This window comes from Hippocampus comes, unplaced genomic scaffold, assembly GCF_001891065.2.
Source record: "Hippocampus comes isolate QL1 unplaced genomic scaffold, H_comes_QL1_v1.1 scaffold22, whole genome shotgun sequence".
Taxonomy (NCBI): Eukaryota; Metazoa; Chordata; class Actinopteri; order Syngnathiformes; family Syngnathidae; genus Hippocampus; species Hippocampus comes.
The window spans coordinates 1,094,621-1,116,863 of NW_017806175.1; the positions used below are offsets into that span (position 1 = coordinate 1,094,621).

At 41.4% G+C, this 22,243-nt stretch overlaps 1 protein-coding gene and 1 long non-coding RNA gene across 3 annotated transcripts in view; one reads left to right on the forward strand and one right to left on the reverse strand.

Annotated features, from left to right (window-relative positions):
• Positions 1–9,083, reverse strand: part of LOC109532060 (uncharacterized) — a 24,755-nt gene extending 15,672 nt beyond the window's left edge. The window contains exons 1-2 of the long non-coding RNA XR_002171300.1: positions 8,831–9,083; positions 3,704–3,785 (exon numbers count right to left, since the gene is read on the reverse strand). This is a non-coding gene — a long non-coding RNA (uncharacterized LOC109532060). The remainder of the gene's footprint in view (positions 1–3,703; positions 3,786–8,830) is intronic.
• Positions 1–20,559, forward strand: part of LOC109532053 (disintegrin and metalloproteinase domain-containing protein 10) — a 25,043-nt gene extending 4,484 nt beyond the window's left edge. Inside the window, exons 5-15 of one of the 2 annotated variants that reach the window (XM_019896654.1) lie at positions 2,259–2,350; positions 2,980–3,102; positions 5,793–5,885; positions 6,032–6,200; positions 13,406–13,569; positions 15,792–15,990; positions 16,056–16,200; positions 17,524–17,707; positions 18,254–18,353; positions 18,639–18,859; positions 20,288–20,559. In XM_019896654.1, the coding sequence (XP_019752213.1) occupies positions 2,259–2,350; positions 2,980–3,102; positions 5,793–5,885; positions 6,032–6,200; positions 13,406–13,569; positions 15,792–15,990; positions 16,056–16,200; positions 17,524–17,707; positions 18,254–18,353; positions 18,639–18,859; positions 20,288–20,392 (1,595 nt within the window). In that variant the 3' untranslated portion in view covers positions 20,393–20,559. The remainder of the gene's footprint in view (positions 1–2,258; positions 2,351–2,979; positions 3,103–5,792; positions 5,886–6,031; positions 6,201–13,405; positions 13,570–15,791; positions 15,991–16,055; positions 16,201–17,523; positions 17,708–18,253; positions 18,354–18,638; positions 18,860–20,287) is intronic. The other variant, XM_019896655.1, reaches the window with a different exon arrangement.
• The last annotated feature ends 1,684 nt before the right edge of the window (positions 20,560–22,243 follow it).

Below are 22,243 nucleotides of genomic sequence, written 5' to 3' on the forward strand. Positions count from 1 at the left end.
ACACACACACACACACACACACACACACACACACACACACACACACACACACACACAAAAAATGGTGTGTTGAATTTACTCGATTTTATTTTTTCAAGTGACTGCACAAAATAAAATAATATGGATCCGGAGTAGTAGATGTAGAAGCTATTTAATTTTTTTGTTTTGTTTTAAATAAATGTCTAGTATCATGAAAAAAATTTATCTGGATCCACATGATTTTGTTTCGTGCAACCACTTGATGAAATAAAATTCAACAAAAACTTTTTTCAGTGGATGTCATTCTAAAACATGAATTGCAAATGTATTGTACATACAATAACACAGAACTTAAACAAATGTACTGTACAGAATTTTTTTAAAAGTAGTAAGCCACTGTAATTTTTTTGCACAGATGATCCGGCAAAATTAAATTTGGTGGTTCTCTTGCGTCCACTAGAAGAAGCCTGTATACCAATGGTGGTATTCATACTGCACTCTAAGAACCATTAATACACATTTTTTTTCTTCATTTTTCTATTCTTTCTTTAACATGTGACATGACTGTCATGTTACCTAATACTTTCATTTCAAAAACACCAAACCTAGGTAACCCCTGATGTTTATTTTTGTTATCAAAAAGACTTAGGGTAACACTCATCCTTCATTAATGCTGAACTATCCCCTCAGAGTTTAATGTCAATATTAAAAAAAAAAAAAAAAAAAAAAAAAAATCTAGGTAGCCATTTTTCTGTCATGGGGTAGCTTGATTCCTTTGGCCTCAATTTCTGCTGAGTTTCATTTTCAGTCACTCTTTTGGGAAAGCCAAAGCAGTTAATTATTGGCTCCAACCACTCATAAATCATTTCCAGATATTTGCTTCATCGTAACTCTTGCCCAGACACTCTGGATGAGCCAATGAATTGAGAATTATCGCTATAAAACATGGCTGAACTCTGCTGGTGTTGAAAAATCGGAATGCTATCAGTGTATTTATGCATTTTATTATATTTTTTTCAATGTCGCAAAAGCTACACTATTGCAGCTGTGCTCTCATGTTGCATTTGTGGAATTCTTGGAAAGCACAGTGGATCCGGGGTTTATGTATGCGTGGTTTTAATTTGATTTAATTTTTAGCTCTTTCGTTTTGGAAGTGAGAAAACATGTGTATGGCAGATCAGTCTGGGATTTGCCTTCCTTCACTTGCCCTGCGTCGAACTAACCGCAGCAACGCAATTGGCTGAGGTGTCGTTTCGTAGAGTGGTGTGATCCAATCAAGTGTTGCTCTCTCGTCCATGGGTGCGCCCCCCCAACCCGCCTTGAAGTTCTTCTGGGTCACCGGTTAACTGACAAAACGTCACCTCTCTCGTGCGACTGCAAACAACACGTGAAAGTGATTTGAGGTCATGTTACTCAACAGCGTCGACGGGAATTCAAGGCCATTTGTCTCGACTGAATGCTGCAAGGCGATGGTTGGTTGTTATTGTGGGCAGATGCTTGTACGTGATGTGCTGATCCGACACCGCCATCATCAGTTGTAGCACAACCTAGTACACTCTTTTGTGGAGTGCTGCTGGCCCTATTTCAGTATCGCCTTAGCCTGCGCAACATGATTTGGAAATGAGTACGGATGCAATGACTCCCATGTGAGCAAGAATTATTGCAGACGTGGATGAAGAAAGCTGTCTCAAATCTGTGCCAGTGAAATCGAGCCCATCACTCCATTTTTTTTTTTTTTTTTAAACAAATCAGACAGCTCCATTGCGAGGTCCATTACCCAACGCGTCTCCACTATTTTGAAAGTGTCTGACAGCGTCAGCTTGATGATGTTTGATTTGTTTTAATGGATTAAAATAGTCCAGTGAAATTCTGGACTATGCAGCTAAAGCTTTTAATATAAAGACTATTTGGGGGTTGTTTCCTACTATAAGACATCTGGCATGGGTGGCTAAGTAGGTGCCCTGTAACCGCAGTCTTGCTCAGTCAATTCTGGCCGTGTTTTTTCAAATTCTAACGACATTTTGGACAATCTTGGGATAAAAACTTCGTGCCCTTGTAGTGATTTATCTTGGTTCCACCGAAATATATATTCGCAAAGCACCGTTTCAATGGGTAGGCATAGAAAGGGGTCTCGGCCAGCTCGTCTATGAAATTTAGGTTTATAAGATCTCTGTAGATGCTGGATTTGCAAACAATGAACTGTGCAGTGTGGTGAAAGTGAAATGATGTTTGTATCCTAATGACCTGTGCTTGTTTTTTTTTTTTTTTTGTTTATGTAGTTTTACCAACTAGAGGACCTGGACCAGATTCTGGATTTTGTGGTACAGAACATCTAAATGCGGTTGCCCAAAACCTGAAACCTGTTTATCAGGTAAAAAAAAAAAATCCTCACCTATTACCTTTATACCACACCCCCCGACCACACACACACACACACACACACATACACACACACACACACACACACACACACACACACACACACACACACACTCACACTCACACACACACCACAATTTAAACAAAAACATCTCAAAACAGTTTCAGAAGACTTCCGCCTTTCCTTTGGCTTCTTTATGATGCCACCACAGAAGGGTACAAGTGATGTCAACAAAGGAAAGTGAGACCATAAAATGGGAAATGGATCTTTCTGCATCGGAAAGTCCTGACTACCTGAGTACTATATGAGCAATGCAGCTGGTTTGGCATGCCCGAACTTTGATTGTTTGTGTCACTCGACATCCATGTGGTCTAGTAATTAATATTCCCAAAGGATAACCGGCGTATTGTTCATCAACTAATGGTGTGTCCCAGGTGTCCCTTTTCAACAATGGTTTCCGGAACATTTACTCGTATCCATTTTTAACAACATGCCCGGTTGTAGAGATCATTTCCAGTCTCATACCATTGTTGAATGGTCCGAGCAGATGTTTTCCCAAGAGTTCCCGTTGTGTTCGTGTCACTACAAGTTCCCTATGTGACCCTGTCGGCGTCCCACAGGAGGCGGCAGCGAACCGTGTAAGGAGAACGCCGGACGAAGCCAAAACTAGCTGCCTGCTACACCTCACCGCTGACCACCGCTACTTCAACAAGTTTAAGTCTGTGGAGGCTGTCGTGGCTCAGGTGACCTTTTGTCTTGCTTTGCAAAGTGAACTGCTTCACTCGGCTTTAGTATTTTTTTTTTCAGATACACTACACTAATCTGAATCAGTCAGATTTAATCTCTAATCTCCTGAATTCACAGTGCTGAATTGTATTGCAGCCATAGTCCTGACTGTGAAGTCACAGTGTGGCGCTAATTTGAAGCATACCAACTTTATTCATCCATAAATTGACAACTAGGTTGAGACTGCCCATGTTTGCAAAGCAAAGGGGGTTTACACGAAACATTTAAGCCAAAGAGAAACCAAATGACTGTGTATCTGGATCCACAAAGGTTTTGTGTTACATTCACTTTAAAAGAATGGCCAATATCCAGATTTTGTCCCTGAGTCGCCTGATCACGTTCAGTTTGTGATTGGGTCATATTGAAGCTACACACCAATTGCCCCTGAAGTGCGTTTACAATTTTTTTTTTTCAACATTCAAGATTTAAGTCTCGTGCAAAGTACAGTCTAATTGTTCATATGGGTGGAGTTTTGTTTCTTTTGCTATTTTGGCAGATGCACGCAATTAAAAACGTGTGATGCGCCGTTGTGGGAATGAACACCGCCCGCCGACTTACCCCCTGGCCAGTGGAAGCGGCGCCTTTGAATGCCGTTAAATTCAGCCGCAGTCTTCATGCATAAAATGCCTCGCTGGAGTCCCTGCAGGAGATCGAAACGAAAAATTTACATTCATAAGGAACTTCAAGAAGATCCCCACTTGCAGATTTTGTAAAATTGGCCAGGGCAATTTAAGACCCCTCACACTCAAACAGAGCCAGTGATCACTGCTGTGAAGTGGGCACTTGGACTTCTACTCCAAGTATGCATCCGTGTGTGGCATTGAATGATCAAAAACTGTTCAATTTAGGATTGCACAAATGATATGGATACGCATACCTGATTCAGACTCAAGACATGGATCAAAATCAGTTCACATCTTTTGATTTATACAAAACTATTCTGAATCCAGATTGACATAAAATAATTTGCATTATGCCCTTGCTACGAGAATGTTCCATATGCAGATCATAATCAAAAGCTTAATAAACTATTCTATTCCTTTAGTCTCACTGCAGCTACTGAGCAAATTTCACTGAAATCCATTTTCAGGATCTTTCATTTTGCTATGTAGCAAACAAAGAACAACATGATTAAAGTGTTGCTGCTGCATGACTGAAATAACTATCGGTCTGCACACAGCTGACACGGCAATGCAAAAAGCACAGTGTACAGTATGGGGTGTGTTTTAATACTGTGTTTTAACAACAAAATGCATAGTCAAGTTACCAAAATACAATAGAAACACAACATACAACCTAACAATTACAAGTATTTGTCCTGTAAATTGGTCTTCAGTTGCCGTTCCATCCTTCTCCCCATTATCTGACCTCGCATCAATTCCACTGACCCCCTTTGCATTCTTTCCACACCAAGCAATCAAACACAGCCGTCCCTGGGTTCCTGCCAGACTCTTGCAAGGTGGACTATGAAAATACACTGTAAGCCATCCTGTAACACGATCTGTTGTTGTAAATAGACAAACGCTTGTTGTCAATCACTGCTGGCCTGCTTTCACCATCTACTGTGTCCAGGGTGTCAATATTTCCAGTCAAGGAAGTTTCCCCTGCTGGTTCAACTTTTATTTTTTTTTTGTGTGTGTTCAGCTCCCACTGTTTATACAGTACACTCACACACGTGAGTGGGTTTCACATGCATCTTTAAGGGTATGGTCGCTGCAGAAAATACTGCGCAGCGGCGTAGCCTAAGGATGCTGTGTGCTAGTTCCCCGTTATGGCCTGAATATTATTATGAATGACAAGAAGTTGGTCACTAGCCTTTTGATTTGAAAGAGGCCAAACTATCTTCTTATTTGGTGCATCTCCGTGCCGGGGAACTACGGTTAAGTGAGGGGAGGAGCTTCATTTAGTTGGGCCATAACCTCGTCTAATAGAAAAAAAAATGCTTTGCCGCCACTTACGTGCAAATATAAACTTTTCTAGGTGGATGTCAGTTACTTAGGAATTTCTGGATTTGTGGCAGGGTTTCATTGTACTGAATAGGATATTGCTATTGAACAGTTTTGGTTATTTGTGTCGGGAAGAAAAATATATATCTCATTTCTACATGGTAGTCAATTCAGCTGCATAGGGGCAAGCTAATAAACAGTTCTGAAAACTACTACTCAAATCAAGATTTTGTGAAAGAAAGATGTATTTTTCTAATTATAACTATTCTCTAGTGAGTCGACCTCACAGTGCAGCGGTACCGGGTTCAATTGCAGCTCCGGCCTCCCTGTGTGGAGTTTGCATGTTCTCCCGGGGCCTGCGTGGGTTTTCTCCGGGTACTCCGGTTTCCTCCCACATTCCAAAAACATGCATGGCGGGCTGATTGAACACTCCAAATTGTCCCTAGGTGTGAATGTGAGCATGGATGGTTGTTTGTCTCTGTGTGCCTTGCGATTGGCTGACAACCAACCGGTTTGGGGTGTCACCCGCACACCGCCCGAAGACAACTGGGATAGGCTCCAGCCCACCACAACCCTTGTGAGGATAAGCGGATCAAAACATGGATGGATGGATGAACTCTATTATTGAATCTCTTTTAAACGATGTAAAGTGACCTATAAACCTTAATATTTCCTCACATCTTTCTGTGATTTGTTCCCAGGTTGCCTCCTACATGAGAGCAGTCAATGACATATATGACAAAGTGGAATTTGACGGCATCAAGCTGATCAACTTTAAAGTCAAATCCCTCACTGTAAGAAGCAACTGCACTCTACAGCCAAAGAACTGTTCAAACATAAGCCGCTGGTTTCATGTTTGACTCACATGGATGCTGTATGACTAATTCAGATACGAATTGTTATAAATACGCATTGTTATATTGATTTGGTATCTGACCAGGTAATGACAGAGGAGAACAAAACGGATCCTCTGAATCCTCTCTACATTGGCCCAGAGAAGCTATTGAGTCTTTACTCAGACAAGAACTGGGGCAACTTCTGCCTGTCGTACCTGCTAACCAACCGAGACTACAGCGGAGTGCTGGGACTCGCCTGGGAGGGCAAGGCCGGTGAGTTGCAACGCATTTGATGGTTTGCGGCCTCACAAAAGACATTTTATATCGTACAACTAATTGCATACATTAACAATTATTTCCCATTTTTATTGTCTCGTGTTTGCATCACTTGGAGAGGAAGTTGCCAAGCCCGTACATGTACGAGCACAGATGCATCCCAAAATGGTGTATTATTACATACATTTCAGATTGGGGGGTGGGGGGGGGTGGATACATCTATGTTTTCAGCCAACATCAACACATTCAAATTGCCGTCTTACAGAAGAAGTGAAAGCAGCAAACCGAAACAGGAAGACTATTTGTGTGTCCAGTCCACCCTCTCACCAAGATATTTGACTTGAAAGGTGAAATAATATTTGCCCGCGCCGCATCAGTGTTTGAACCTCTGCATGGTGCACCACTGATTCATTGCCTATGTGACTCGTTTGACTCCTTGATCATGACTAAAGAGCCGAAACCAGTGTTTGATGGAGCCTATGCAGTATGTTTGTTAGATGGCATACCTGGGGACTTTATGAGGTGGAGCTTTGTGCTCACGTTTTGCTGTAACTGAGCTGTAACAAAGTCATGTGCTTGAAAAACCGTTGGGTTATAAACTTAAAGTGGAACAAAAAGGTAATGACCCAACTTTTTGGGCTATGCACTGAACCCAAAGATGAATGAATAACCCCCAAAACAATAATTGGGTTGTTTGTGACAAACAACTCCAAATGAGTTATTCATTCCTTTGACTTTGGTGAAGTACATAACCCCAATTAATAAATTGGGTTCATCCCTTTGACTTCATTTGGGTTGTTTTAAATTCAGCTTTTTTTATTTTTAACACACTATTAAAACAGTTGGGTTACAAATAACCCACCTGGGGTCACAAAGGGACTGACGCAACTTTCTAAGTGATACATTTAGCACAAAAGAACACCACAAAAAAAAAAACCAAAATTGCATTTCTTTGTCCAACCACCACCAAATGGGTTATTCGTTTGACACAATAACCTTTTTTTACATACACGTTAAGGACATTTTTTTTTAACCCCATCTGCTCATGGCATGGTCCTTCGGCACGTTTTAAAAATCAAATGTGAACTTTGAGGACAAAAGCTTTCCCAACCATGCGATAAATTAAAAGAGGTACATACTATTTTTTGCATGTAGCTGACTCTAAAATTGCTTCGTGTGTCTTTAATGCAGGGAACTAAAAATACAAATTCAAAGAAAAACATTGGATGGAAGACAAATTTTACATGAAGGGTGATATTTTGCAGGCTTCGCGTGCGTCATAATTGTTGTGCAGCAGGAAGTTTGAGAACTCCGAGCGTTGTGTTGATAAGAGGACTCTTCCTGCCTGTCATTCATACTCAGCTTTTGATTGGCTAAACCGGGGGGGGGGGGAAAGCAGACAGCCACTCTGACATGTGATTAGGCCCCAATGAACCTTTGACACCTGAACACACCACCACTTCTGTCACCACCCTCAGACGTCTTCGAGAGGCTACATTCCGCAGCGGGATCGCCATAGTGCCATCTCACGTGAGGAGCACAAAATTTGTAGCCAATGGGGATTGCTGTGACTTCTCCGCACCACGAGACTGGTCAATGAGTTTTCCCATCAAATTTGACCTCAGACAACCAAATCTCTCTAACCCAAATCCACCCGTTTATTGCTTCTGTTGGCTAATGTGTGCCTCAGAGACCCCTGTGCCCTTGTGACAAGGGTGTGCCGCAAACACACGTGCAGACACATGCGCACCACCCCCATTAATCACACCAGACTCCTCCTCTAGTTGAGTTTCATATGGCAATGGCAGGGTTGGGGCCCAAATGCTAAACCACAGTCAAATTCCATCTCTGCTTAAACTGATAGCAACGATCTACTGTTTGGTGGTGCCTCAAGAGGCAGTTGCCTTGTTTGCATAAAAAGTATGTTTGCTGTAACAACTGTCTTGGCAATAAATCATATGCTACCTTGTTTTTAAGTAACACACATTTGTGGAATGAGCAGCAGAACTGAATATTGCCAGTGACGGAACCATCTTTAGCACAATTTGGTTAATTGAATATTTTTCCACATACCCACACTTCTGTCAAGTACAACTTTATTGTCTTGTATGTTTAACATACAGCACATTTGATAATAAAGTTGTACTTGACTACAGAGCTGAAACCAGTGTTTGATGGAGCTGATACAGTATGTTTGTTGAATTGCATACCTAGGGACTTTATGAGGTGGAGCTTTGTGCTTTCTTCCCTCTCAAGACAACATGCAACAAGAGGAGCCGCTGAGGGTGCCCGCGCCGCCATCAAAAGAAAAGCTAACATAAAATGACAAAATAATACAAGACAACACATAAGACACAGACAATCGTGCAATCTGAACCACTTTCCTGCATACACCGTTGTTTGAAGCGGTTATAGATGAAAGTTCTGTGCTGACAGTGTGAGGAAATGATCTTCTTGGGATGCCCACTTCAGAGCATATTCCATGATATGAAACTTGGTCTTCAATTTGGAGATGCTACTAGGACGTATTCCAAACAATGATGAAACTTTACTTTGCGGAACAACTCCTTGGATTTGCCCTACCGGACTGGCCCTAACTGGATTGGTCAAATGTGGCAGACACTTACTGAGCACTGTCGTAGGTTCACATGCTGCCGGTAACTCAAGCTCAAAAGAAGACTCAATAACAACAGCAAAAAAAAAAAAAAAAAAAAGTTTTGCGAAAAGGCAAGGTAACAGCAAAACCCGAAAATACACAAAACGAGCTAGCAAGAGTCCAAACACGCGTAACCAAACCAGCAAAAATCTCGATAACAAAAATACTTACAAAGTAAGAAGTTCTAAAAACAACACCTGAGGCAGTAAAACAAGCAAGGTCAATAATCCCACAAAAGAAACAAAATAAAATTGGCACCTTGGCAGTCCTTAAATACATGGCAGGCTTGATTGGTAAACGCGGAACAGGTGCACCTGCTGGAGGGAACCGCCCTTCACTCCAGCTGCGGCTGATAACAAAACAAACAGACAGACATGACACACATGAAGTACTCTTCTGCTCGGCCCACAAATGCACGTTCCTTCCAAACGATTTAAGATTCACTGTCAAGAAATCATTGACCGAAAACACACATTTCTTGACTTTATGTGCTATTTTTATAACCGAGTTTTTATGACGTTTTTATAGCATTTCATTGTATGCAGAGGCGTAAAACTGAACTGTATAAACAAAGAGCTGTGATTTGGTTACCAAATATTAAATGTTACAGATCGTATGAGGGACAAAACTCTGTCTTGTGCAGCATATCTACATCACGATGACAATAATAAGTGCCCCTCCCTTTTGATCAACAAAATGTAGTTTTCATTTTCAAACCATCTTCAAAATGTCTCCATTTTTGTCTGCTCCCCAAAGGCCAAATAACATCTTGAAAAGGCAAATCAGCACAACCTTGACCTTGAAACTAGTGTGTGCTTTTTGGTAACTATCTGTCTTATCATCACAAGGTCTTGTCAAAAAGAAAAAAAAAAGTGAATTAAAATCCATTGGAGAAATAAATCCTGCCTCTGTAGAATACCTTATTCAAATATGGAGGTCAATGAACTCTGGAGGGGAAAAAAAATCCCCTGAACCATTGTTTGGGTGTTTGTATCAAACAATGTGAAAACATTTTATGTGCCTCAAGAGAAGAGTAATATTTTATTCGCGCCAAAATATTTCCTGAAGTTGGCTCGTTTTCCTTCATTCGTGCATTTGTTTTTGTTGTTGCTGTTAGGTGAATGGATCTGGAGTAGGAGTTTGTTTGCGGTTGTGTTCATCCATGTGGTTAAGAATAGCAGCCTTTCACAGCCCCTTTCCTGTGGCCAAGAGTAGTAAGAGAAGGGAAGAAAAATGTGCTGGTCCTGTTGTGCTCAATCTGCCAAAATCCACAGCAGAGGCCTTTCAGGACTCTTTCTAGGAATCCCGGCTCCTTGAATGAGTCTTTTAGCGGACGCGGGGGACAGGGGGTGGGGAGACAAAGCAGTGTGTGCAATGAGAATTCCCGATTAGTTCTTTTATCTTTTAACTGTGGGCTCGAGCGGCCCGGCATATCATACTATATTAATTAAAGGATCATTGGCTGCTTCCTTTTTGGCGCCTCTGCGCTCATTGTTTCTTAAATGGCCTTGGGGGGGTCGAATCACGGAGTCGTTTTTGTTATTGTATGCGAGATGTAATGACGAAATCTCAATCGCGCCCGCTGATGGGAAATCCAGATGACCACAGCTGGTTCCCACAGTCCTCAATGACACCTGGTGAACTCTCATTTCTCTGAAACGGGAATATCTTTAACAGACAAGCAAACTTCCATTCCACCCCCCACACCCGCAAAATCGGGGATTCCACAGGTCAGGTTACATAAAATGTGTTACGTAAAAACTATAAAAAAAATAAAAATAAAGTGACTAACCTAAACTACACATGGCAGGCCAGGTTGGACACATTGAAGTGTCCAGTTACAGAAGTTGCCCAGGGAGCAATTGCAGTAGCTGACCTTTAGCGGTGCTCAGCATCCACGCTCGTGAAATGTGCAGCATAAAGTACCTTGCAGTCACACAGAGGAACAGTCACGGTCAAAAGTTTTGCTTCAGGATGCTGGTCAAACCACTCCTGGATCATCATACAAGTAGTAGCTGTAAAAACTTGTCTTAGTCGACGGTATTATGATGCAAGTCGAGTCAAAGTTGATTAAAAAGGATCGTTATAAACTGCAGATTTCAGCGACAAATATGCAGATGATAACTCCCACAGGAAAAAAAAAAATCTCTTTTCATGTCCATCACTCCAAAATGTTGCTTAAAATTTTTGGTCACATGATATAACAGGGCTGTCAAACTCATTTTTGCCGCGGGCCACATTTTAGTTACCGTTTCACTAGGAGGGCCGTTTATGACTAAAACCAGATAAAGAAGTCAAGAAAAACTGTTGATTCGGCTATTTTTTAAGTTGCTATCATGAAGGGTTTGGTAACAAGAAAACGCTTAGAATATCGCTCTTATTTGTTACACAGGAGAATTTATAATTTTGGTAGATATTTTAGAAAGGATCATGGAAGTTGACGTTTGATCTGCTTTCGCGGGCCACGTCAGATGATGTGGCGGGCCAGATCTGGCCCCCGGGCCTTGAGTTTGAAACCTGTGTTATATGACATCCGGGCAATTTGACTAAGCAATGCTATGACAAAAGGAAGGAAGGAAAAAAAAAAAAAAGAAAATGCCGGTGCATTGGCGACTGTCGCAGCTGCAAAGGTGGTGGGAAAGTCATGTAATCAGGGACACTCGGATCCAGGAAGCCGGATAACTTCGCCGATCTGCGTTTCATTGTTTTCAGACACGTGCTTTCTCCAGGAAAACCTTCAGGCGTCATCGTGTCACATAATGTCACCCATGATGAGGCGCCTCTGTCATATATGCCCCCTTTGACCAATCAATTTCTGTACAGTGAAGACAATGACGTCGCATATCCTCATTGCATTCATGTGAGGATGACCAGCTGTTGGTAAACACACCACAGCCTTTTTTTTCTAGAACCGTTACATAAAACCAGAGCTGGGGTGGGGCGTTTTGACTGCGTACATGTTGACTGTTGTCTGTGTGACTCTTAGGTTGATAACTTGAGCAAGCAAAGCTTTGTGTTTCCAGTAGCTCAAGGTCAGTTATGCAACCTCGTCAATGGGATGTGTGAAGAGTGTGACGGCCCCGTTGCAGGATCACCCATGGTTGGTTCAAACTATTGCTACTTAAGGGAGCCTTATGAAAAACTGTAACATATCTATAATTTGTGAACACCTATCATTGATCAATATTAAAGCATTACAGTCTATTCTTTGCTCACGACACGGCACTTTTTTCAATGGATTGACAATAGCTGTTTCTGTCCTCGAGGGCGGCCCGGTAGTCCAGTGGTTAGCACGTCGACTTCACAGTGCAGAGGTGCCGGGTTCGAATCCAGCTCCAGCCTCCCTGTGTGGAGTTTGCATGTTCTCCCCGGGCCTGCGTGGGTTTTCTCCGGGTACTCCGGTTTCCTCCCACATTCCAAAAACATGCATGGTAGGCTGATTGAACACTCTAAATTGTCCCTAGGTGTGAATGTGAGCGTGGATGGTTGTTCGTCTCTTTGTGCCCTGCGATTGGCTGGCAACCAATTTAGGGTGTCCCCCGCCTACTGCCCGAAGACGGCTGGGATAGGCTCCAGCACCCCCCGCGACCCTAGTGAGGATCAAGCGGTTCGGTAAATGAATGAATGAATGAATGAATGTTTCTGTCCTCAACCTATAAAGTTTTTTTAAAAAAATACGGTAATATAAAACAGTTAATTTGTTCCGTGGACCATGCTCTTAACTCAAAACACTTTTATAATAAATGGGTACGACATAATAATGTCCTTTATCAAAACATACAGTATAGTCATATCATAATTAAACAGAATGTAAATAATTCTGGTGTGCACAACTCGCCCATTGGCATGAAGAATACAGTATATGCCTGAGAGTGTGGTTGAATTTTCTGTCTACATGTGATGCTGCACCGTTTGAGTTCAAATTCACATTCTTTTAAGCATTACAATGGTGCTATTCATGAGCCCGTCTATGGCTTCTACCATTAAGCATTAACGTTAAGCTCGGAGATTTTAAAGTAAGGCTACATGGTTGTTTTAAATTCACATGTATTTCTCTTTGTTTGATGTTTAGTTTGGCAGGAAATTTCAACTGCAAGTGGCAATTAATGAACAGCATGAAGCTTCTTTTTTGAAAATGTGTTCACCATGCGAAATTGCCGCTTGCTGTCAAGTGAGGTGCGTTCACTGCCACCAATGGCTACGTCTCAAAAAACGTATAAGTTGGGTCGCTTGTATCTCAAGGCACCACTGTATATGCGATTACAGAGAAACAAGCATATACAGTACTTCCACAAGGTATTAATTAATATATTAACGAAATAACTAAAAGCAGTCAATCAGAGATTGCTATGTTTGAAAAATGTCTTTAAGGCTTTTCTGTGGCAACGCGCAAAGCATGCTTGGGTGAGTTTAGTGTGGAAGAACTTGATCGACTGACCTTGACCTCAACACCATCAGTCACATTTGAAACGAGCTCGATTTTTTTTTTTTTTAAAAATCACCACATCATATAAAATTTCAGCTTCTTTTCTCTTCTTGTCTTCAGGTAACTGGGGCGGCATCTGTTCGCAGTACACCACCCTTCGTAATGGCCGCCCTTCCACCCTGAACACAGGTTTGGTCACGATTCAGAACTACGGACAGTTCCTGCCTCCTCGACACGTCCAGTTGACCCTCGCTCATGAACTCGGACACAGTCTTGGATCTCCGGTCAGTCGCCTTTCTCCGAGATCTCATCACATCTTACAATCTTAGACCCAGTGTACAAAAAATATTAGCATGTGTGTCGGTACTGCGCAAGCAGGAGAATTTTCTCGTCCGAACACCGAAATAACAAAACGCCGGAAACCCTCTTTCCTGCCTCCTTTCTCACAAAAAGAGCGGACTATTCTCCATACGTGTCTTTGTGTTGGACTATTCTGTATGTTTACCGGCTTTACTGAATTCCTTTTCAGTGCTGCCGTCACCAGGAAATCACCATGACAAAACACAGCCTATATGCGCACACACAGCGGATACACGTATGCACCTTTATGTGTTCTACTGGAAACACCCACAAGCCTTTTTTCACTCTGCCAAATGTGTCTTTTCACTCAGGCCTCCCTTTTTGCACGACTCCATGGAGCAAAAAGAATCTCGTAGAGCTACTCCTGAGCTGATTAGTTCTACTACGTCAATCTCTGGCCTCTCTTGTATTGTTACTCCCGTGCAGATGGATGTGGAGTCGGAGAGGATGTCTAAGTAACTGTGTCATAGCGATGAAATCCAAACAGCTATTAACTTGTTTACGTCCCATCCTTCTGATCTCTCTCTCTTATTTACTGCACACTGTTGCCCGTGCAAGATAAGTTACTATCCATCCGCAACCGCCCATATTTTTCCTGGTCACAAATGTACACAATAGAAGAGAAATATTTTTTTTAAAAGGGTCGCTCCATTTTGTAGCCCATTCCCCTACTGAAGCAACCCCCCCTTTCAACTCAAAGGAAGTGCAGTTACAAGTCAACTATGGCACAGTTTCCGTCTTTAATTGGCCTCTTCCGTGAGCGTGATTACAATGGATAAAGAAGGGGGAACACACCCTACTTCAAATATATTATTTGAAATGTAAAACAATGACGAAGTCCAGATGTTGCTAACTGATAGAGAAGACAACGCCATTAGGGTGAACGATTATTCGTAAAGTCTTGGACTAGTTTTAATTTGTAATGTACCAGATGTGTTTCTTTTTCCAATTGAATTGGTCAGTTTATAGGTTGTGTTGGGTTTTGAAATGTTTGCGGTCTAATTTACATATTGTTACAGGAAGTTTTGGGGGGAGGATACCCATCGCGTTCGTAGTACATTTCTTCCTAAAGATGTTTTACAAATACGAGAGCAAAACAAGAGGGGCTTACTGTTCTTTCAGTAGAGAACATGACATTCCCATGCTCCTCCAGGGTCATCACATTCGACAGCAATCTTGACTGGCGACATGATACAACAAAGATAACGGCTCTGTAGCTGTCAATGACACAGCGTTTTGGCCTCCTGGAGGATCTCACTCGATTACGTATTTATTTGCTTACTTTTTATGTCTACAGCTGGATACTTGACACTTTAATGTTACAAATATTCCAAATACAAACAATGTTAAGTGGTCCTTGCATTTTATGCTGCTTTACACCCAATCAACACAATAAGCATTTTTTTTTTTTGTTAAAGACCTTGGAAAGTGAATCCAGAGATCGGTTTTGAAATAAATCATACATGTTTGAAGATAATTGGTGTGTAAAGCCTGAGAACGATACAAGATAACATAAGCTAAGATAGGAAAACCTTTTATTTGTCTCACAATGGAGAAATTCCCAATTCCATATCATTCTCAATTGGGGAGGAGTAGCGCTAAATTGTTTGTCACCATTTCGGTTTTCCTGATTTTAGGAACGTGACTAAAACGAGGCTCAATCACGCCCCCCCCACACACACACACACACACAGACAAACTACAAAATAATTTGAGCATCTTCAGTCGCCTCAGAGGTGCAATTGAAATGTGCAGTTAGCTAGCTAGGCATGCTTAGCTAGCTAACTGCACATGCCTAACTAGCTCATGCCTGAAAATGCATCTTCCCTCAACAATCTGCTATTGTGGCCACTTTAGAGCGCCTTGTTGTTGGCCGTGAGTGCACGCACGTCCGGCACAGAAAGATGGAATTGCGAGGAATTTTTTTAAAAAGTTAATTTGAGAGGCAGTTTGTGGACTGGAGCTTTTGTCATTTTAGAGTGCACTAATGTTGTGGTGTGGAGCAGAAGTTTTACGTTCATAATTGGTGCACATTTTTCCTATGTGGCACCACTAATACTGTTGTATTGGATGTCATTAGATATTTCGAGCTGTACATTGAAACTAAATCTATTCTTAATGTATGTCTTTTTTTTTTTTGTAATAGCACGATGAAGGCACTAATTGCGGCGACCTGGGCTCCTCCGGTGGAAAGGGCCGATACCTGATGTTTCCTCAGGCCACAGATGATGTGCGTGAAAACAACGACAAACTGTCCCCCTGCAGCATTAAACACATCAGTGAGCTGCTGCGCCTCAAGAAGGACGATTGCTTCGTGGGTGAGCACGTGTTCACATTTTACAAGCGTGAGTCACTATAAATATTATCTCTGGATTGTCACGGTATTTACACGTGCGCTCTCTGCGGCCAGTCAGTGATCAGCCCATATGCGGTAACCAGATAGTGGAGGAAGGCGAGGAGTGCGATGTGGGACACAATGACACAGACCTCTGCTGCTACAGCGCTAAAGAGCGAGTAGGGGTGCAGTGTCGCCTCAAGCCTGGCAAAATATGCAGGTACATTTTTGAATACACTCACCTGCCAAAAAAGTTTGGGTAAAACACCCGCAGAGCTCCTTACACAACAGCGATTTCACACTTAACTTTCATCACGGGCCACATCGATACCATGCACTGATACCGAGTACCGATACTTAATGATGGCTTTGTGTCTTGCAACTTTGATAAAAATGTGTCTCATTTTCATCAAATATTGTTCAGAAACACAAAACACAAACTTTTCTTGAAAATGGCATGTATCTCGCTCAAATATAAGACTATGGAGTGTACGTAAGAATATCGAACATTATTGTCATTTTTCACTGAAATGAAGCCTGTGACATGGCTTAGCAGTTATGGTTTTCCACGGGGACTGGTTATTATTGCGACAACACATTAAAGTTTAACCTCTGTGGGCATAACGGTCCACCAAAAATCACCGTTGGGTATGTACCTTGCTTTTAAGGTCATCATTTGTCGGGAAACAGAATGTGAAATGAGACAGAGTTTGGAACTTTTAAAATGAAACCGCAACAGTTTATATCTTGTACTTTTAGGAAAATGTATCAGCAAAAAAATCGTCTTCTCGATGAAAAACAAAGGATGCAACAGAAATGCAGTACAGTAATAGTTGGAGCTTTGAAGATCAGGAGTGTCAAACTCATTTTTGTCGCGGGCCACATTGTAGTTACGGTTTGCCTTGGAGGGCCGTTATTATGAGTTTTTGGAAACCATATAAATGTTTAATCACTTCCACATATTACACAGCGCACAACACATTTATGAATTACTAGTTTTAAAATCAAAAGTGAAGAATAATGACTGTTATTGTGGATTACAGATGACAATTCAAAATTTTGGTTCAGACTTTAGCAAGCATCGTGGAACTTGACATGCTTGATTTGCTTTCGCGGGCCACATAAAATGACGTGGCCGGCCAGATCTGGCCCCCAGGCCTTGACTTTGACACCTGTGGTGTCGCTAAATAAAACCCTTTTTTTGTCTTTGTACCATGCTACTTTTTTCTCCACTTGCTTTATTGCACACTGCTATGATGCTGTTTCAAATGAGTCAACAAGTTTGACGTCGCTAGCCAGAAGCTAGTTAGCGAGCAAGCAAGTTACACATTTTTTGTCCCTTAACTAACTTGCTCTGCAATGTGAGAACTCAAATGGAGAGGTAGTTCTGAATGTAAGTAAAGAAAATATTGTAATACTTGTAGCAAGCTTTCACTGGGCATAAAAAAATGACATGGCGAACCAGAGCTGACCTGTTGGCCTTGAATTTGATACTTGTTATGTAGCATCTGTGCAGCCAGCATGTGCCTTCTCTCTTTTCTAGTCCCAGTGAGGGCCTTTGCTGCAGTCAGGAGTGCAGTTTGAAGTCAGAGGCTCAAGCCTGTGACGAAGAGACGGACTGTCAGATGGCCAGCATTTGTTCGGGTCTTTCACCTGTGTGCCCTGATCCGAGGCCAAAAGAAAACCTCACACTCTGCAGTCAAGGGACTCGTGTCTGCCTGAATGGGGTGAGACCGAAAAACAAATTCATTTTCTATACAGATGATCCAAGTCAGAGTCACAGGACAGCTACGGCCAAGTCAGGTTGGCTTTCTGTGTGAGAGGAGACATTCTGGACTGACACCACCCCCGGTCAATCAGTGCTGGCAGAGAGAGAAAAACAATTTAGCACACCTAAGGGAAAGATTTTTCAAAATGATCCATGTGAAACAGAACATGCAAACAGAAAGTTGGCACACACGTAAAATAATCAATTATGCACTCACCCTTTGCAACAAATGGAGTGACGAACGCAAAAAAAAAGTCAGGAAGTTACAAAGACTAAAAACACTTGCAGTGTACATTCGTATTATTTTTTATTATTTTATTTATTATTATTGTCAATTTAGTCATCATGGACTGAGCAGCCACGATTGAGACATGTTTCGCTTTTCTATGACTCAATAAGTAAGATTCCGTTTTGGACTAGTACTCAATCCCCGTATTAGTATGAACACTGGTCCTAATTTGCAAATGTTGAGGGTTTTTTTTTTTTTTTTTTTCGGGGTCTGCAGGTCTGTGCCGAGTCTGTGTGTGTGAAACACATGCTGGAGCAGTGTGACTGTCCGGGTGATTCCAAGAAGCAGAAGTGCCACCTGTGCTGCCAGCAGCCCGGTAACCTCATAGCCCAATGCACCTTTGTGCTCCAGAAATCTGTTTACACACCTACACTTTCCTGTTACGTCCGCTTATGTCAATTTGCATAGAAGCCACCTTTGGGGCCTTGTTGTTTTCCTTTAAACTAACTCCGAAGAACAAACAGGATAACGTGGTTGGTTCCAAAGTTACATCCCAAGGACAGATTGATTTATTGCAACAGTATTGAAATTAGACACTATGGTGACTAATCTGTTTTTCCTGTCCATTTGTCCAATTCTATTTTCTGCAAACCAATGGCAGGTGAGCCCGAGACATGTGCTAGCACCACCTCCTCCGTGTTGGTCCGTCACTTCCAGAGAAAGGCTTTGCCCCTGGTGGGCGGTGCGCCATGCATGGCCAATCAAGGCTACTGCGACAAATTCCACCTTTGCCGCCTGCTGGACGCAGACGGCCCCATCGCCAGGTTGAAGAACTCTGTTCTCAACCTTGATGAATTTGAAGACATGGGAGAGTGGATGAAGGTAATTATGGAAGTCGAACTTCAAAGGGGCAAACAGACAATATAGCTGGTGTCAAACTCATTTCACATTTTGGGCCGCGTACAGCCTTGGTAGATGTCAAGTGGACCGGACCATTAAAATTATACCAGATTCTGCTATAAATAACCAAAATATCATGTCTTTCTTTTGTTTTTGGTATAGTGAAGCACAAGAACATTCGGAAAATGTTACAAAACATGTCGTGAAACACCTTCGATTTCTTTAGACAAATGCACAATTTACTTTTATCATTCATATATATGCATTGCAACTGATCCCACTGATTGTACAAAAGCACAAAAATTTAATAAGTCATTGAAAAAATATCGTAATGCATTTCAAGATTAAACAAGATTTACAAAAAAAGGAATTTTTAAACCATCTGCACATGTGCATATAAAATCTAAATGTAAATATTAAATCTGTGTCTTTTATGCATTTTTTTCATATATATGCATTGCAACTGATCCCACTGATTGTACAAAAGCACAAAAATTTAATAAGTCATTGAAAAAATATCGTAATGCATTTCAAGATTAAACAAGATTTACAAAAAAAGGAATTTTTAAACCATCTGCACATGTGCATATAAAATCTAAATGTAAATATTAAATCTGTGTCTTTTATGCATTTTTTTCACTTTTAAATTATCCCGTGGGCCTGATCGAACCTCGTCGGGGGCCGGTTCCGGCCCGCGGGCCGTATGTTTGACACCACTGGTTTAAATGTTCATAAGAAAAAAACGATTTGACCATAATATGCCAAGTAAGGAGATAAGGCAAGTCGATTGTGCACTGGGAGGTGGAAAAGGGGCATAAAACGATTGGACGAACTCATTCATGGTCTGATTTCTAATCTCTTCAGGATCTTTGGTGAGAGGAACGTAACGAAGTTTCAACTAGATTAGCATTTAGCACAATAAGGATCTCATCCACAGCCGAAGGTTGAGAAGCTCATCTAAAATTAAAGCCTGAGTTGAAAGAAAACAAAGAATGGTCAAAACATAAAACAACAACAAATAATTTGTGCATATCATATAATTTAACAGGAAAATGTGAATCAGTTCAGGCTCAAAACAAGATTCATCAACAATTTCCAACATGCTGAATTCTGATTCATGGGTTGAAGAGTAATTTCAGCTGATGTTTGCGATACATTTGTGTTTCTCAGTTCAACATGTGGGTGAATGTTCGTGAATGAAGCCTTCTTTAGATGTTTGGGTGTGAGGTAGCGACTTTAGATCTTCTTGACAGCGTGACGAATCTGGAATGCTCATCCGGGTTTAAGAGCACCTCAATGAGGTGTTTTTTTTCCCAATGCATTCACGACGGGCATCAATAATACGCAGATTTTCATGATTTAATCGACTAGTGTGTAGACCCACAAATAAATGGATTTTTGTGTCCGCAGGCTCACTGGTGGGCCATCTTGTTGGCTATCCTGACACTGTCTGCAATAATGGGCTGCACTGTCTGCCTCTGTGGCCAAACGCTGGATACCAGAAACCTGGAGTGACTCACCCTGAAGATAGATCAAATAAATTTAATTTATCTGGGATGGATTTCGTGTCCCATTTCCAGTAACTTCCTTGGAGAGACAGATTTTGTTACAACGAGAAATACTCAATACAGATGAAATACATTAAAAAGGCATCAGACGAATTAACAACTGATAGATATTTTTTTTCTTCATATTAAACACAACCTGCTAGCCAGTCAGGGGGCTTAATGCGACCTTAGCGATTTTACTAGCATCTCCAAACACATATTTATATTCGCAACGAATGCCCTTATACGGATATGAATTTGTCATGTTCTGCAACTCAAAACAAAAATCATCAAACTCAATAATTACCATCAAACACTTGCAACCTACTTGACCTGAAGGAAAGGAATAAAGGAACAATGCAAGGAGACGACTGAGTCAGTGGGTGGAGCCCAAAGAAATCATTTACAGATACGTTTATCAAAACTTAGAAGGCTATCACTGATAAATGAAAGACATTAGAATGTCACTACATTTAAAATATTGCAACCATCGGGGGCCATTTTAAAATAATTTCATCTGCACTATAATTATTCGGGTCTTCCATGATCTGTTTGTTGTTCATGTTGTGGCTATACATGACGTGTTTCGTCCAATAAAATGCCTGCTCATGTTACGGCGTGTGTCATGGAAAAAGTCACGGTTGTTCCAACTGCAAGGGTCTTTCCATGTGGACCCAACAAACGCGGGAGCACATGTGCATATAAAATCTAAATGTAAATATTAAATCTGTGTCTTTTATGCATTTTTTTTCACTTTTAAATTATCCCGTGGGCCTGATCGAACCTCGTCGGGGGCCGGTTCCGGCCCGCGGGCCGTATGTTTGACACCACTGGTTTAAATGTTCATAAGAAAAAAACGATTTGACCATAATATGCCAAGTAAGGAGATAAGGCAAGTCGATTGTGCACTGGGAGGTGGAAAAGGGGCATAAAACGATTGGACGAACTCATTCATGGTCTGATTTCTAATCTCTTCAGGATCTTTGGTGAGAGGAACGTAACGAAGTTTCAACTAGATTAGCATTTAGCACAATAAGGATCTCATCCACAGCCGAAGGTTGAGAAGCTCATCTAAAATTAAAGTCTGAGTTGAAAGAAAACAAAGAATGGTCAAAACATAAAACAACAACAAATAATTTGTGCATATCATATAATTTTACAGGAAAATGTGAATCAGTTCAGGCTCAAAACAAGATTCATCAACAATTTCCAACATGCTGAATTCTGATTCATGGGTTGAAGAGTAATTTCAGCTGATGTTTGCGATACATTTGTGTTTCTCAGTTCAACATGTGGGTGAATGTTCGTGAATGAAGCCTTCTTTAGATGTTTGGGTGTGAGGTAGCGACTTTAGATCTTCTTGACAGCGTGACGAATCTGGAATGCTCATCCGGGTTTAAGAGCACCTCAATGAGGTGTTTTTTTTCCCAATGCATTCACGACGGGCATCAATAATACGCAGATTTTCATGATTTAATCGACTAGTGTGTAGACCCACAAATAAATGGATTTTTGTGTCCGCAGGCTCACTGGTGGGCCATCTTGTTGGCTATCCTGACACTGTCTGCAATAATGGGCTGCACTGTCTGCCTCTGTGGCCAAACGCTGGATACCAGAAACCTGGAGTGACTCACCCTGAAGATAGATCAAATAAATTTAATTTATCTGGGATGGATTTCGTGTCCCATTTCCAGTAACTTCCTTGGAGAGACAGATTTTGTTACAACGAGAAATACTCAATACAGATGAAATACATTAAAAAGGCATCAGACGAATTAACAACTCATAGATATTTTTTTTCTTCATATTAAACACAACC